At 53.4% G+C, this 15,592-nt stretch overlaps 1 protein-coding gene across 2 annotated transcripts; it reads right to left on the reverse strand.

Annotated features, from left to right (window-relative positions):
- Nucleotides 1–9,260: 9,260 nt before the first annotated feature.
- On the reverse strand, nucleotides 9,261–15,575 carry Kiss1 (KiSS-1 metastasis suppressor). Of its 2 annotated transcripts, none has more exons than XM_005330394.3 (3): nucleotides 14,257–15,575; nucleotides 11,583–11,723; nucleotides 9,261–9,622 (listed from the first exon to the last, which is right to left on the reverse strand). In XM_005330394.3, exons 2-3 carry the CDS (start codon nucleotides 11,683–11,685, stop codon nucleotides 9,291–9,293), a joined length of 435 nt encoding a protein of 144 aa, XP_005330451.3. In that variant the 5' UTR covers nucleotides 11,686–11,723; nucleotides 14,257–15,575; the 3' UTR covers nucleotides 9,261–9,290. The 2 variants fall into 2 exon arrangements, with proteins under 2 accessions (XP_005330451.3, XP_077878764.1); XM_078022638.1 differs by lacking the exon at nucleotides 14,257–15,575 and adding an exon at nucleotides 12,981–14,238.
- Nucleotides 15,576–15,592: the final 17 nt, after the last annotated feature.

The raw sequence follows: 15,592 nt of genomic DNA on the forward strand, positions 1-15,592 counted from the left end.
AGGCGGGAACTCTTGTCAGATTGAATGAACATTGATGAAGCAGCTCTTGGGGCCTCGAGTGCACTTTTAATCCTGTTTCATTCATTAGCAAATATTCATTGAGCCTGGTAATAGAGCCTGGAGTGACAAAAGGTGACAGAAAGAGGAGGAGAACAGTGCAGGCAAAGCAGAATAAAACAGCTATTTTTATTTATTTACTTATTTTCTGTATCGGGATTGAAACCAGGGGCGCTTAACCCAGCCTTACTTTGTATATTATTCAGAGACAGGGTCTCACTGAGTTGCTTAGGGCCTCCCTAAATTGCTGAGGCTGGCTTTGAACTCATGATCCTTCTGCCTCAGCCTCCAGAGCCGCTGGGATCACAGGCGTGGGCTGCCACACTGTTCTGAGAAGTTGGGTTGTAAGGAAAGGACAGGGGGTGACAGCTAGAGGGGACTAAGGACCAATTGAGGGGCTTCTCTCTCTCATGATAGGAGGGAGGCGGTTTATATTTAAAGGCATAGGAGGGACTCCGAGGAGAGGAAGGGCTGGTCTGCACAGGGAGATGGCTGTCCGGAGGTTCCCAGGGTGGGGAAGCCAGGGTGGGCACCCCCTCCAGCGGAATGGGGTGTGGGGGGAGTTTATCTGAGAGCTAAGGGACTTCCTGCCTGATGGCTTGTAGCTTCTCCAACAAGCAAAGCCCTCTACCGAGCGCCGGGGGTGGGAGTGGGTTTGTAGGCGTGAAGAAGGTTGGAAGTTATCACAGAAAATGGGAAGAAGCTGACCTCGGGAACCCGGGGGTTCTGCAGGAGACCAAGACGTGTGGAGACCAGGATTCCACAGGAAGCCAGTCTGCCCTGTTCTGATTCCTGTGCCACCACCCTAGCGCTCGGTGGCTTGGAACAGATTCAGAGAAAGGGCACGGCTGGCATCCCCCAGGGTTGCGTGGTCAGAGATGAGGGTCAGAGGGATCTAGGGTCTGAGCAAAATGCCATGGAGAGGCTGTGGGTATGGGCTACAGAGGGACGGGAAGCTGGGCTGGGAGACAGCCAAGGACCATGGCGGGAGAGAAGAGAGGGTGGGTGGTGACCAGGGCGGACCCACAAAGCTGGGCGGTGAGGAGGAGGTGGGGAGGTGGGGGTGGGGCACCCGAGGAGCTGAGAGGCCAGGGTACAGCTGGGTCACCATCGGCGTGGTTGGTGATGTCATCGGGAGGATCACAGAGGGCACCGGCTGCGGAGGTCTGTAAATCAGGAGCCAAAGTCTTTGGTAGATGACGGGGCAGGACCTGCAGATCCAGGAAGGACCCGGCCAAACAGCCTGTGATCGAAGGAGGAGGGTCACCTCCCAGCGTCCATGTTGGCCTGGGAAGCAGGTGCCCGGTACCCAGCAGCAGGAGGAAACAGGAACCCGGACAAGTCACAGTCAGTGGCAGGGTGGGGCCCGCAGCTCCCGCACCATATCCTCATGGGTGCCTCCATCCAGGATGCCTGTGTCCTGCTCCTGGCTCTCCCCGATCCCACCGTGAGACTCCCTGCTGGTGGAGGGTCTGTCATGAAGCTCAGGAGAGTGGCTTAAGAGAGAGACTCCCCCATCCCCTCCCTCCAAAAAAGACTGAGGCCATCTTTCCATCGTGGTTGTGACCAGTGAGGGTGACTGAGCACCCATCCTCCCTCTTTCTTTCTCTCCTCTCCCAAGCCCTAGAGGACAGGGAACAGGGGCAAGGAGGGAACAAATAAGCAGGGAAGGGCCCTGGGGAGCTGGTGTCAGCCCCAGGACTGCTCAGGACACCAGTCCCACCAGCCTCCTCTATTGAGCACCTACAATGTGCTGTGCACTTTGAATATTGATGCCTATTGGTCCCTTAGCAACCCCATGAAGTGGCCAGGGCTAGTCCCCAATTTAAGATGAGAACGCTGAGGCTACAGAGGTACTAGGGAAGAACCAGCTGATGGCTTCACCTTGAAACCCTCTCTCTGTGGCCGTGAGCATCAGGGGTGGCTGGAAGAGTGTGGGATTCCAAAGAGAGGGGCGCTGAGCTAGGGCCAGAACAGGGGAAGGGATGTGGACCCGACAGATGCACACCTTCATCATTTCCTTCCTCCACCAGGATCAGCACACTTACCCCCCACCCCCAGAAGTGCATACTGGTGTGAATGAGAAGTGTGAGTGACCTTGCCAGGAGACAGAGGTGAGAAACAGTAACTCTGCCCCCTCACATAGAGGCTGGGTGGACGGTGGAGCTGCAGGGAGCAGGACAGGCTAGGAATCCATGTCTAAGAAGCAAGAGGCCCACAGCTTCTCCTGGGCTCGACCCCAGGTCAGCACTGACATGGGCACCCCCATCAAGAAGCTCTGCCCGGGGTCTGGAGGCAGTGAGCAGGGAGGGGGAGAACTGAAGGTGAGTCGAGGACTCTGGAGGGGAGAAGGCCCAGGGTGATCTGAAGCCCGTGAAGGACTTTCTAAGAGGAGCAGAGCCAGACTGATGCAGAACTGCGTCCTGGGGCTTGGCGGGAGGAACACTTGGCTTCATTTCCCTTCTAAGGAAGTGGTGTCAGCTGCCCAGCGTGTGTGTGCCCGAGACCCTGGACAGTCACGCTGAGGCTGGCACTCAGCTGCCAGGGAACTCCCGGTGGCAGGGAAGAGAGCCGGCTGCCCCAGGGCCCCCCAGCTCTGGGGGTTCCCTCTCTGCTCGGCCGCCCACCCTGTTCCTCTGCCATTTCTGCTGGGGTGGGGTGAGATAGTCCAGAAGGTTCTCCTTCCCTCTGACTTCCGCCTTCCCGTGTCCTGCATCGTGGGACAGAAAGGAAAGTGTGCAGGTCCCTTATCAGGTCATCTCCCAGGCTCTCTTGGCCCAGGGGTCCGGTTATTCTCACAGAATTGTCCCCAGGATGCCCTCTCTGGGCCCAGGCTGCGTCACCTGGAGGTCAAGGTCAGGGACTGGAGCGAGTAGGGGCAGAGGAGACGGTTTTATGGCTCCTGCCCTCTGCCAGGGGGGGCAGAGCAGTTCATGAGAACCAGTCGGAGGAAGCATAAATCCAGTCTGAGCCAGATCCTCACATCTTGCTTGGATTTCACAGCCAGCGCCAAGAGTGGAATCGGGAATCTCAGGAGATGAGTGGTGCTGAGGGGTGCTCTAACCGGGGCCCCAACTCCCACCCTCCTCCACGATAAATGACTCCAAGGGAATTGGGGTGTTGGGGGTAACCTTGGGAGGTCAAGCGTAGAGGGAGGAAAGGTTAGGTAACATAAAGTCCAATTTATGTCCAATCTGAAACAGGCCTGGATTTATTTATTTATTTATTTGGGTACCAGGGATTGAACTCAGGGGCACTCGACCACTGAGCCACATCCCCAGCCCTAGTTTGTATTTTATTTAGAGACAGGGTCTCACTGAGTCGCTTAGCACCTCGCTTTTGCTGAGGCTGGCTTTGAACTCATGTTCCTTCTGCCTCAACTTCCTGAGCTGCTGGGATTACAGGCGGGTGTCCCCATGCCTGGCCCAGGCCTGGATTTCTTCCTGGCCATCAGTATATAGTGGGAAACTCTTAGGATGGCCTCTGCTCAGAAAAAGGTAGGAAGAGTTAGAGACTGATGCTGTGCTCACTGGCTCATGCCTGTAATTCCAGCGACTCTGGAGGCTGAGGCAGGAGGACCACAAGTTCAAGGCTAGCCTCAGCAGTTTAGCAAACCCCTCAGCAACTGAATGAGACCCGGTCCCCGAATAAAAAATAGAAAGGGCTGGGGATGTGGCCCAGTGGTAAAGCGCTGCTGGATTTAATCTCCAGTACAACTCCCTCCCCCACAAAAAAAAAATAGAGCGATATAGAAATTGGATTCCGTGTGTCCAGTGCTGGGAGCTGGGCATCTCTGGGCTCATTGTGCTTCTGTTTCTAAAAAAGAAAATGGGGAAGCAGGAGAGAGAAGAAGAATGCCCTTGTGGCGTCTGTGTTCTACCTGTCCTCCTCATATCACGCTTTGCTCCACGTCTGTCCCTGGAGGACCCCAGCTGCCTCCTCGGAGGAATTTTTCAATCAGTGGGGAGCCCCGAGCTCAGCAGAGCTGAGCAGCTGGGACCTTGAGAGGGAAAGAAAGGCTCCGAGTGGGGCTTAATGAGCATCCAGGGCGGCCTCGTGTGGGAGGACGGACGGACGGAAGGGTGACTCAGAGCTCCCAGGAAGGCAGGCGTTGGAGCTGGACAGGAGAACCTTGGAGCAGGGCTGGAGTTGGGAGGAGAGGACCCGACGTCCTTAGCTGTTTATTGTGGGGACCTTGGAGGGGCGGGAACTCAGCCACAGGGTTGGGGTGATCCTAACCTGAGGCCTGTTCAAGCAGTGACCCAGGGAAACCAAAGGGAGGTCATCCGGGTCTTGGGAGCTGCAGAGGCCTGGATGGCGGAGAGGTTTGGCAAGAGGAGTCCGGGCTTGGCGGGAGAGCCTGGTCACAGGGCAGCCCTGGGGACACAAGGTGCATCCAGGTCCCGGCTAGAGACAGGAGAAACTGCTTTTTTCCCAACTGGCCCTGGAGGTCTGGTGTCAAAAAACCTGGAGGGTGTCTTTGCCAGAGAAGGGTGTGGCAGAGAGCAGCTCCTGGAGTGTGGGTGGGGGTTGGGCTGAGTGCAGGGGGGGAGTGGTTCTTTTGGAGGGATGGGGGACACTGTGAGCTGAGTGTCCCAGCAAAAGCATAGCTGGGGAGGGTAGGGGACAGCTGGGGAAAGTCTGGGTCTTTCCTATTCATGACCTGGATGCTCCATGAGCTCCCCCTTCAATCGGAAAACCCTTGCCCTCTGTTCCGTGCAATTCAGTGTCTTGCACGAAATTCTTGGGTCACTTTTACCCTTCCCTTCTTCTTTTCTCTCTTCTAGAACTCATGGTAGTAGGATGTGCCAACATTCTTTTTGTTTTCCCAAGTTTTTAATATTTCACCTCCTGATTTCTTTTTGTCCTACCTCGTAGATTTCCTTAAGTATACATTCCAACCCTTTTATTTTTTTTTTAAATTTGTTCTCCTGTTCTTAACTTTCAAAGGTCCTTTCTGATCTGCTTCTTCCTGCTTTTATTGCTTCTACTGCTTTTTTATGGAAGCAAAATCTTCTCTTCCCCCAGAGGATAATAATCACAGACTAATTTTTAAAAAATGTTATCTCTGAGATGAAAAGTTTCTGGAGATCCATTACACAACAGTGTGAATATAATTAAAACTAATGAACTGTACACTGAAAAAAAAATGTTAAAATGGGCCAGCAATTGGGTGGGGCGCAGTGGCACCCACCTGTAATCCCAGCGGTTTGGGAGGCTGAGGCAGGAGGATCCCAAGTTCAAAGTCAGCCTCAGCCACTTAGTGAGGTCCTAAGTAATTTAATGAGACCCTGTCTCTAAAAAAATATATATTAGAAAGGGCTGGGATGTGGCTCAGTGTTTAAGCACCCCAGGTTCAATTTCCAGTACAAAAAAAAAAAAGTTAAGATGGTGAATTTTATGAATTTTTTTTAACCACACACAGAAAATGATCAATCTGCTTTCTGCATTGTCTGTCTGCCCTGTGTTTGTTGGTTTTGATCTCCACTTCCTGGAAACTCAGCATACCCAGGCAAGCCTCAAAGGCTGGAGCACCCCACTGTAGATGCAACTCTGAGCTGGCTTTTTCCTGGGGCTCCTTCCTCTATGTTTGGACTTTTATCTGTCATCTCCTGTCAGGAGGCACGTAGCTGCTGCCTGCATTCCTGGAGCAGAGAGTGAAGGGCCTGGGGACTCACCAAGCAAGCATGCAAGGTCCCTTCTCTTCAAGGGTCTCTGTCTTGGTCCTCACTGTGCTTGTTGTCCCCCAATAGGAGCATCTGCACTGTAGTCCTCCATAGAGGCAGCCCCCAGCCTCTTCCTAGTGGGGGAGTGGGAGACTGTGGCTGTGTTGGGCTCAGAAAGTCTAACCCCACGTGCAGAATTTCAACCAGTCCCCCAGTTTTCAGTTCAGGCTTCAATCCTACCAGACACCTCCGTGTCCAGAGGGGAGGTCCTGGGTGACAGTCAGCAGTGTCCCTCAGGGGCCCCTCGCAGGTTCCATCACTGGGCCAGACCCTCAGTGGAATTACCATCTTTAACCTCTTGCTTCATTTCCCACCTGCTATGGTCTCCTCTCTCTTCTCTGTCCTGGAGGGTCTATATTGCTCTTATTTCTTATTTCAGGGATTAGGGAGAAGGCACAAATGTGTCAAGAATGGGACTTTTTACCATCTTGTGAGGTTACAAGTTGAAGGAATATTCGTAAAGATTAAAATGGACGGATATGAGGGAAATGACTGGAAATCAAATCCTGAGGTGACGAACAGGGGGCTCTTTATTATGTCCTGGTCTCCCCCAACAACCAAAAGCAAGTCCTGCCCCAGACTCCCCACTCTGAACCACACAAGCGCAGGCAACCACGTTGGCCTGGGTGTCTCGAACACAGAGATGGAAAATGGAAGCAGGTTCAGAAAGTGGGGAAGGCACGCTAGCTCTCTTTAGACTTAATGTCCTTCACCCCTCCATGACCAAGTTTGAGCCTGGGGAAGTTACTAGAAAAGACCAGAGGCCTGGCCCCTGGTCCCAGGGAGGAGGCCTGCTGTGGGGTAGACTTGTGTTGGTTGTCCACTGCTTCCCAGGACTATTCCTTGAGGAAGGGGCAGAGGGTTGGGACAGCCACCCAGCCATACTTGAAAGGGAAGGAGAGCCTGCAGCATAGAGTTTGCAGTTAGAATGTGGGAATGCGTCCAACTCTGGGCACTAGGACTTTCTAGCTATGTGATGGGGGCATAACCTCTCTGAACCTCAGTTCTTTCTTCTATAAGATGGGAATCTTACTGCCCACCTCTAGGGGTTGTTGAAGCTGGAGTGAGGTGATCCTGCAGTCCTAAGAAATCACCTGAGGGGTTTTTAAGAGTGATACTAAAGACAGAAATCTCCCTGCACCCCTCACCTCTGTCCTCCATATTTCTTTCTACAGGATGGGAGAACAGCCCACTACTATTATGAAGACTTACCAAAAGGGGTAAAGCCAGGGAAGAGACCTTTTAGCTTCCCTTGACAAAAGATGCCCTTGCCTACCTGATTTCTCACCCCTTGGGCTCTGTTCAGAGATCTCGAAAAGAAGCAGATTTGAGTGCCCCTACCAAGCTCTGCCTCCAGGTCTTTGGGTTCCAGTGTTCCAGCTCTGAGCCTATCTGGCAGCTCAGAGGGTAGCTGGAAACCCCTGTGGGTCAAGTCATGTGCTTCTGGAGCCCCCCCATCTTCTCTCCACTTTCCCTCCAATCTGAAGAGCAGGTTCAGGGTTAGACTGGAGCCACATAAAACCAAAGATCCCTTTTGGGGGGGATAAATCCCACAGAGATCGTCACCAAGATATGGGGTCAAGAACTGTAAAGTCAGAGTCTCACCAGTAGCAGTTCTGGGGCAAGAAGCAAGGGACAGGCCACCAGCTCCCTGCTAGCTGTCTGTGGAAGCAGGGCCTCTAGGTCAGCCAGAACAGAGACCTGGGCTGTGGTGAGAGCTGACAGGCTTGGAATGTGTTTGGAGGGGCCCACACCACACGCAAGGACACGCAGGCACACGCATGGAAACATGCACAGTGTCTGATGTTTACCCCTCTCACACACAGACAGGCTGCCTGAGGACTCGCTTGCCTGTCCTGCCTCCAAGGCCGCCATCTTCCTAAATTGAAGGTTATGAGGAAGGAGTAGAAGGGGGTCATAGAGACTTTTGTAAAACAGACTAAGAGCAAATTGTGGAGACCCATCAGCCTCTACCTTCCCAAGGCTTGGTTCCAGGGGGCTAGGAGAACTCCCTTATAGGTGTTGAGTTTATGATTTTTCTTCAGAAGGTACAGAGAGACACACCCCCGGCTGTTGGGGTTGAAGTATCCTTCTGAATATCAACAGTGACACACTGTCACGACATGCTCCGACGTGAGCTGGCAGCAATATGGGTAGTTTGAGAGATCCTGGAGGGCGGTTTCAAGGGTAAAGATGGGGGTGGGGCAGGTTGTCACGTTCCCTTGGCAGCCTATCTTGTTGCCATAGCAACACGGCTCTGCCTCCATCCTGTGGAGTCCTGGTTTCTGTAATGGGTAGAAAACTGTGGTGCTTCACAGTATGGGGGGCGGGGCCCATAATCCCTCTGGGAAAGAACATTTCCTTCTCAGACCAAGCAGGATAGGGGGACCCTAGGAGCTGTCTTGTGGGTGTGAGGGCCTGGGGTTTTCCTAATGACAAGGTCTACTCTTTCCTACTGAAATTTCTCCTCCCTAGCTTTTGGGCCCCCAGGATGTCCCCGGGGGTTGAATACCGTTTCTGGATCTGGACCACCATCTCAGAGAGGCACGGCAGTGCACAGAGCAGAGTCTGGCGTCAGGAGAGCTATTAGGCTTGCCACTTGCTGGCTGTGTGCCTTGAGTGCGTGACTTATTTTTATGGATTTTAGGGTTCTGCATGCAAGGATGAACTAATACATGCCTCTCTCCCTGGGTGGTTTATGAGGATGAAGAGAAGTGACAGTGTAACAAGGGATCCAGGCTGGCTTTCCTGGGGGAGGGTGGATGGCTGTGTCCACTGTTGGTGCTCCATGCGTGTCCGCCAAGCACCCCCTCAGAGGCTTGACTGTGGGGCTCAAGTGATATTTAACCCTTGGGGAACAGGCAGTGGTTGGCACTATTTTCCAGATCAAGCTGTACGACTGGCTGAGGAAAGAGAAAGTTATTTAACTGGTCTACGCCTCCTTCTCAGTGCAGGGTTCTTGGCCCATGTCCCTCTGCAAAATGCTACCCAGTGCTACCCATCTGCAGGGGGGTGAACCTAGGAATTATGAGAATGGTTTTAGAATGCTGGGTAGAAATTGGATATTGCTGAAACATGCAAGCAGCATTCAATTTGGGCTTCTCTTTAGTTGTTTAAAAATTGTTCAGGTTCCCAGTGGTTCTATCTATCTATCTATCTATCTATCTATCTATCTATCTATCTATTTATTTATTTATTTATGTGTTGTCTGAAAAGGACCGGGGAACCAGCAAACTGGTATTTCATCACATCTAGTTTGAGAAGCACTGACCTTGACGACACCAGAGACATCTTAAAACCAGCCCAAGATGCTATTGAGAACAACCTCATCAGCGCTGCCTGCACAAATCAGTGGCTAATCACAGCTCCTGAGTTGGCAGCATTACTTTTATTGCCTCAAGCGGAAGCTCAAGTCCCGTCCCCCGCACCCCGCTTTGTCTAGCGCACCCCCACCCCCACCCCCACCCCCACCCTCTGCTTGCTCGGCCTCTAGTCGGGGTTTGAAGTTCACTGCCCGCACCTGCGCCCTGGGCCAGGTTCAGCGCCTCCGCGGCGGCTTCCAGGCGCTGTCTGCCGCTTGCCATAGCGCAGACCGAAAGAGTTCCAGTTGTAGGAGGACAGGTCCTTCTCCCGCTGCACCAGCACCGCGCCCCGGGGCGCGGGAATCAGGCGACTGCGCGGGGAGCATGGACTCATCACCTGGGGCCCCGCAGGGCTCTCGCCAGGGGGACACAGCGAGACCCCCCGAGGGCTCGGCCCGGCTGGGACAGGCTTCCTCTCCGTGCACCGCAGGTCCTGCTCCCAAGGGTCCAGGGCCGTCAGAGGTCCCAGTCTCTGGCCTAGGACAGATAGTACAGGGAAGACAGGGAAGTAAGGCCAGGGACCAGGAAATATGGCTTTGGAACGTCCCCTTAAATCTCCATCTCATGCTTACTCTTGGCCCTTGACCGCCAGGAAGCTCAGTGCTAATCGCAGCCCAGAACCGCACACCAACCTCTCAGCTAAGGTGGTTAGACCATTTGCCCTTCTCTCCTTCAACACGGCTTTGATTTCCAGTGTTTCCTGGATTATCTTAAATAACTTTTGTATGAATTTACCTTCTTTTAGGAAACTGGGTTGCGTTTGGAAATTAAGAAAGTCAAAGTATTTGGGGGACATTCAGCTCTGCCCCTCTTCTGGCTCTGCCTGACTTCTGGGTTGTTTCCATATCTGGCTCCCCTTTGGACTCCTTGGGGTGGGTGGCAGCCAAGTTCATCCACCTATCATCCCCACCTTCTTCGAATTCTCAAAACAGTGCCTTACACATAATAGGTCCTCAATAAATCCTTGTTAAATATATAAAAGCTGTAATCCTAGCTGCTCCGGAGGCTGAGGCAGGAGGATCACCAGTTCAAAGCCAGCCTCAGCAATAGCAAGGTGCTAAGCAACTCAGTGAGACCCTGTCTCTAAATAAAATTCAAAATAGGGCCGGGGAATGCGCCTCAGTGGGCAGGTGCCCTTGAGTTCAATCCCCAGTATCCCCCCACCCCCCAGATATATATAAAAACAAATTAATAAAGTGAAGCCAAGGCCATTGTGCCTCCACACACCTGTGATCCAACCCTGATCTCTGATAAAAATATTAGTGACCCTCTATTAAGCTACATCAGGACTGATGAAGGCCAGAAATGACCTAGGTCACCTTAACTGGCTCACCTCCCCCACCCAGCAGTCATTTCTCCCCTTCACACTGAGGGTTAAAAAGGCTCATTTGGAGGGCACTTCACATGCAAGGCTCATTAAGTTCACTATACTTTTTGGCAGTAAAATAGGGCGGCCAGCTCTGAATAGACAATAAGTCAGCCAATTGTGCTAAGAGATTAGTGGAAAGGAGGCCTCCTCTGCGAGCGAGTGTGTGTTGGGGTGGGGGTTGGCTTTGTGCCTGGCTCCTCAATGCCCTGGCACACTTTGGAGGAGTCTGGACATGGTCCAGAGTTAATAACCATCTGTCTAGGAGGTCCCTCCCTCCTTGCTGAGGGTCAGACAAAGATGGGAGAGGGGATCTCAGTTATAGCCTCTAAGCCAGCAGGAGAACCACTGCCCGGGCCACTGTGTGTGTGGCCTCCCCTAAAGCCCTCTGCCAGAAACAGCCAAAGCCCATTATCCGTAGGCAGTGGTGGGGTTATGATATCAAATGTGCAGTCTGCCCCAAGTTCCATAGCTGGGAACCGGAGAGGCTAAGTGGCAACTTTGCCCAGAAAACTGACAACCAAGAAGTGTTCAATCTCATGTACCTGCCTTGGGGACTAGCACCGTTACAGCTCACGCCACTTAGCAGACACGCTCTTGGGTATGCTGGCACCTAGTGCTTCTGCAGGTGGGGAAGTCTCTTCCCTCTTTGGGCCTCAGTTTCCCCAACTCATCAGTTCCCTGGTGAACTCACAAGATTGACAGGTATTAAGGGTCTGTCTTGTATTTAGACTCTTTTTTATCAAATCCCCTTACAAAGGATCTGGATTCACTGATAAGAGAAGCTTGAATATTAAGTTCCTTCCTAACATCCACCCAGAGAAGTAGTCTGTGTAAGCAGAGAACACTTTGAGAAAACCATGAAGGAGCTTGGTGTCTAATGAGCCTAGGTGAGCCTCCTGGTGCCGGTTACGGTGATAAACTGTCCCTCTTCTCCATGCGATGCACACATGGCCATCCTAGAGGTCCATCAAATGCAGTATTAAACTCCTATCAGTCGACTGGCTAAAATTGGAAAAATACAGCCAACCTAATTTCTCCATGACCTGCCTTTCCCCAGACGATGCATACCTATGGGTCTAGGATCATCCACAGGTGCCACCTTTGCCAGTGGGTCCCCGAAGGAGGTGGCACAGAGGAAAAGCAGTAGTGGCCAAGAAATCAGTGCGTTCATCCTGATGAGAAGAGGCAGGTCCTGGAATCGAGCTGAGGCTGAGACAGAGAGAGGGAACAAGGACTAGGTCAGGTGCAGAATCTGGGCTAGTGCTGGGAGCAGAGGGGGCGCTTCCTGGAGGAGGATGGGTAGGGAGGAAGGAAGGATTCCGTTTGGTGGAAGGGGCAGGATTTCTCGGGTTGGAGAATGGCTAGGATTCTGAAGGTCAGGTTTGCTTGAGAGGAATTCTGGGGAGGGGAGGGGTGAGACGCAGCGTGGGAGCTGGCAGGGAAAGGAAGTGGGGCAAAGTCTTTAAAGCATTCTCTCTGGAACCCGGAGCATGTCGGCTCTGCACAAATCCAGCCCCGCCTGAGTTCCCCTCTCCCCTTAGCATGTATCTTCTTGAGTCTGACCCTGTTCCGTCCTGCTTTAATAGAAACCCAATTCTTTATCATTTCTAGGAAAAAAGGAAGGAAGAGGCGAGAGAAGGGGGAGTCATCTTGCTCTCTCTCAGAGCCCTTCACAGTCTGGAAGACCATCATTAAATTCTTATTGCCTGTAATTCAGGGATGAGAAAAGCCTTCCTCTGATTTATCAGGTCAATTGTCTCCACAGTCTATCCTCTGTGGGCTCTGAGAGGATATGGATTGGACTGGCCTCATCATTTTGGCTGCTGAGAAGGGAGATGTGCATCCTGACCCTCCTTCACCCCTCTTCCCTCCCCCGCCATCTTGCTCTGCCTGCTGCCCCCCCCCCCCGCCCCACTACTCCAGCCCCAAGCCCAGTTCCTCTTTGAAAAAGTCATCAGGCACTTTGGTAGTATTCAATAAACAGGATTAAAGACAAACCTCTGAGGAGGCAAGGGGCACTGCGCATAGACCTAGACTAGTGCCTCTGTCCGTGGGGAAGGCAGGGGATCATTTGTGACCATCACCTCCTAATGTCTACCCAGCTCATGCCTCCCTTGCAATTGCCACTTCCTGTCTCCTCCCTGATGCAAGACTCAGGCATGGTGTGCAGGGTAAGAATCCTGCGATGGGAACACTACTCCAACCTGGCCTCAGCTCTGCCCTTGCTTCACAAGCCCTGAGCAAGTCACCCCCTACCAGGCCTCATCAGTCAGTCTGTAAAATGGGGGCATTGGATCAGACTGCTCACAGCTGCCCACAGAGATGGTTATTTGTCCTTGCAGGCTTTGATTCTGTGACCCCTTGAAACTCAGACTGGAGCTTTCTGCGCTTTTTCTTTCTGGGGTGGGATGTGGAATAGAAACAGGTTTAACCCACTAGAGAGAATGCTGTAGAAGCGGGTCAGACCTTGGACATGAGGGTCCTGGTTGGTTTGGAAGGCTTCCTTGAGCACCACTGAGGAGCTGGTGCTGTGCTAGGTGCTGGGGTTGCACAGACGGGCTGACGCAGGGTTGCTGCCTGCCCCCAAGATCTCAAGTCCAGCATGGGAAATTGACTCCTGAGCAGATCATTTCAAAATAACACTGTGAATGACAAGCTGGGCGCATGTGAGTACGGGGGGGGGGGGCTATGGGAGCTGGGGAAGCCTAACTTGGAGAGTCCAGACAGGCTTTAATGATGGTGCCTAGTCAACCAGAAGAAAGGAGGTCTGTAGAAGGCAATCCCTGCAGGGTGCTGCCAGGGCGATGGTGCTGGGGGCACTGGAGTGACAGGCGGGTCTGGGTGCGGAGCGCACTGTGGGTTCTCCGGGAGGACAAGAGGAAGAGCTCCCGGGGAGAAAGAACCCTGCAGGTTTCATTCTGGAGGGTCGGAGTCAGGCAGGAGTGTGTGCTGATGTGCGCTGCAGATGGGACATCTGGACACTGTGCAGAAGCAGGATGGTGAGCGACGGAGGGCAGGGGGTCAGGCTGGGTGGTTGGAGGGTGGTGACCTGCTTTGTCCCCTCCCACTGGGGTGCCCCATTCATTGTGGACAGCATTTACCATGTGCACCATGGAGGAACTCTGCCCGCACCAACACACACAGACACACGCACACCACACCAACATACACACAGCACTACCCTACATATGCACACCTATGCATATTCCACTCTCCCCCATACCACAGTGTGTGTATGCTATTCATCACATACACACACGTCCCACACACATCACATATGCTCCCCACACACCGTGCACACACGTCCCACACCACATTCACAGACCCACACATCACGAACACCTCACACACACATATATACCAGTTTGTATTGGGGGGAACTGCTCTGAGGAGCCCCATTGAGCCCATGAGCCCTAAAGGGTTCCCCCAGCTCCCTCTAGAAGCTTCTGCAACCTCAAATCGCAGCCACAGATGGTTTCTTCATTATATCTCATGTGCAGCAAGAAAGAACTCTTGGGGTCCCCAGGGTCCTGGCTTCAGGATGAAAATACAAGTCAATGTCTTCCCCCAGGCATTTCAGAATAGTCTGGCCAAGTTGGTATCGGGAAAGATCAGTGTTCCCCATCCTTTCGTCTACCTGTCTGAGGGCAGAGACACACACACCAGCCCCTGTCCTACCGTCTGGGAACTAACCCCCTGCCCGCTCCAGAGCCTCCCCTAGGGTGACGCACAGGGCACCTACCTTGGCTCTTCCTGGCCCAGGCGAGATCCACTGGGTCTCTGAGGAGAGGAGGCTGCCTGGGTGGGCGAGCGCCGGCGGGAGGGGAGCTGGGCTCCTTAGCTGCCTCTCACCAGCTCCTCAGTCGGTCCCCTTTTATAAAGCCCAGGTGACGTCTTCAGACATCAGCCCACCTCTGCCTCCTCACCCCCTCCCCAGACCCTCTTCAGAGAGCTCAGCTCCCTGCTGGCGGCCTCCCCCTGGGCTCTCAGGCCTGGAGTCAGCCTCTTCCGCCCCCACAGAAGCCCTCCAAGGTTGGACTCCAATTCTCACGAGTTCTTCTTGTCCTCCACCTCTTCCTGCCCTGGCCCCCTCAGCTGGGGACCCATTCCGTCCCAAACAATGAGGAGAGGACTGTTGGAGGAGGGGGTGTGTGTGTGCATGTGAATGTCTTGTTCCCTCTCCCATGAGAGCCACAGACACACCCAGTCTGAAGTGAATGCAGCGCAGGAGGAGGAGGAGGAGGGGAGGGCACAGCCTGACCCAGGAGCTGCCCGCTGCCCACATGCTGCCAGGTCTCAGGAAGCCGGGTCAGCTTGGGCCCCGCCAGAGGCAAACCCTCCTGGGCTACTCTCTGCACCTGGGGGGTGGGGGAGCGTCTCTTCTTTGTTCTTCTTACCTTCCTCCTCTCAATCACTGTGCCCGGTGCTCAGCACGGTCACACCCAGACCGGGGAGGCAGTGAAGTCGGCAGCTGGCTATAAGAAAGGCCCATAAAATGACGGCCTAGATGGTGGGTGAACCTGGGAAATGGTAGGGGAGGCAGAGAAGGGCCTTCCAGACTGCACCACACCCACAGAGACCCTGCCTCTCCTCCGGTGGCACCCACCGTTGCGACATTTTTGTAATTGCTTATGACACTTAACGTACTGCGAGGACCCTTAATAAATAAAAATTCATACTTTCCAAGGGACCCTCTTCTTTTTCCGGAGGCTGCAAGAACTCTCTTTACCTTGGACAAAGGGCCTCCCAGGACAGGGACCGTTCCTTTGTCAGACTGGGCCCTCTGAAGGCAGGGGCTGGTGTGCGTGTCTCTGCCCTCAGACAGGAAGCTGTCCCAGCACAAGCTTTACCTGGTAGGTGTGCTGTGCAGAACAGTCAGGTCACGGTGGAGAAGCACTTTCTGACAGTACCTAGGATTAGTACCCATGGCTTGTCGAAGGCTGACTGCTGGCAGGAACTTATAAACATGCTATTTGACTCATTAGGATTATCAAACACCAGGATGGAAATTAGAGTGAGCAGAGCAGACCCGACCCACTGAAGCCGAATCCGCCCGATGAGGAATGGGGGGTGTGTGT

The sequence above is a fragment of the Ictidomys tridecemlineatus genome, chromosome 10 (genome assembly GCF_052094955.1).
Source record: "Ictidomys tridecemlineatus isolate mIctTri1 chromosome 10, mIctTri1.hap1, whole genome shotgun sequence".
Lineage (NCBI taxonomy): Eukaryota > Metazoa > Chordata > Mammalia > Rodentia > Sciuridae > Ictidomys > Ictidomys tridecemlineatus.

What these genes read in the sequence shown, in the direction of transcription:
- Kiss1 (XM_005330394.3), bottom strand. Translation starts at nt 11,685, where the DNA reads ATGAACGCACTGATTTCTTGGCCACTACTGCTTTTCCTCTGTGCCACC. An exon ending in GGATGATCCTAGACCCATAG is followed by an intron (nt 9,623 to 11,582) that starts GTATGCATCGTC and finishes TATCTGTCCTAG; the next exon opens with GCCAGAGACTGGGACCTCTG.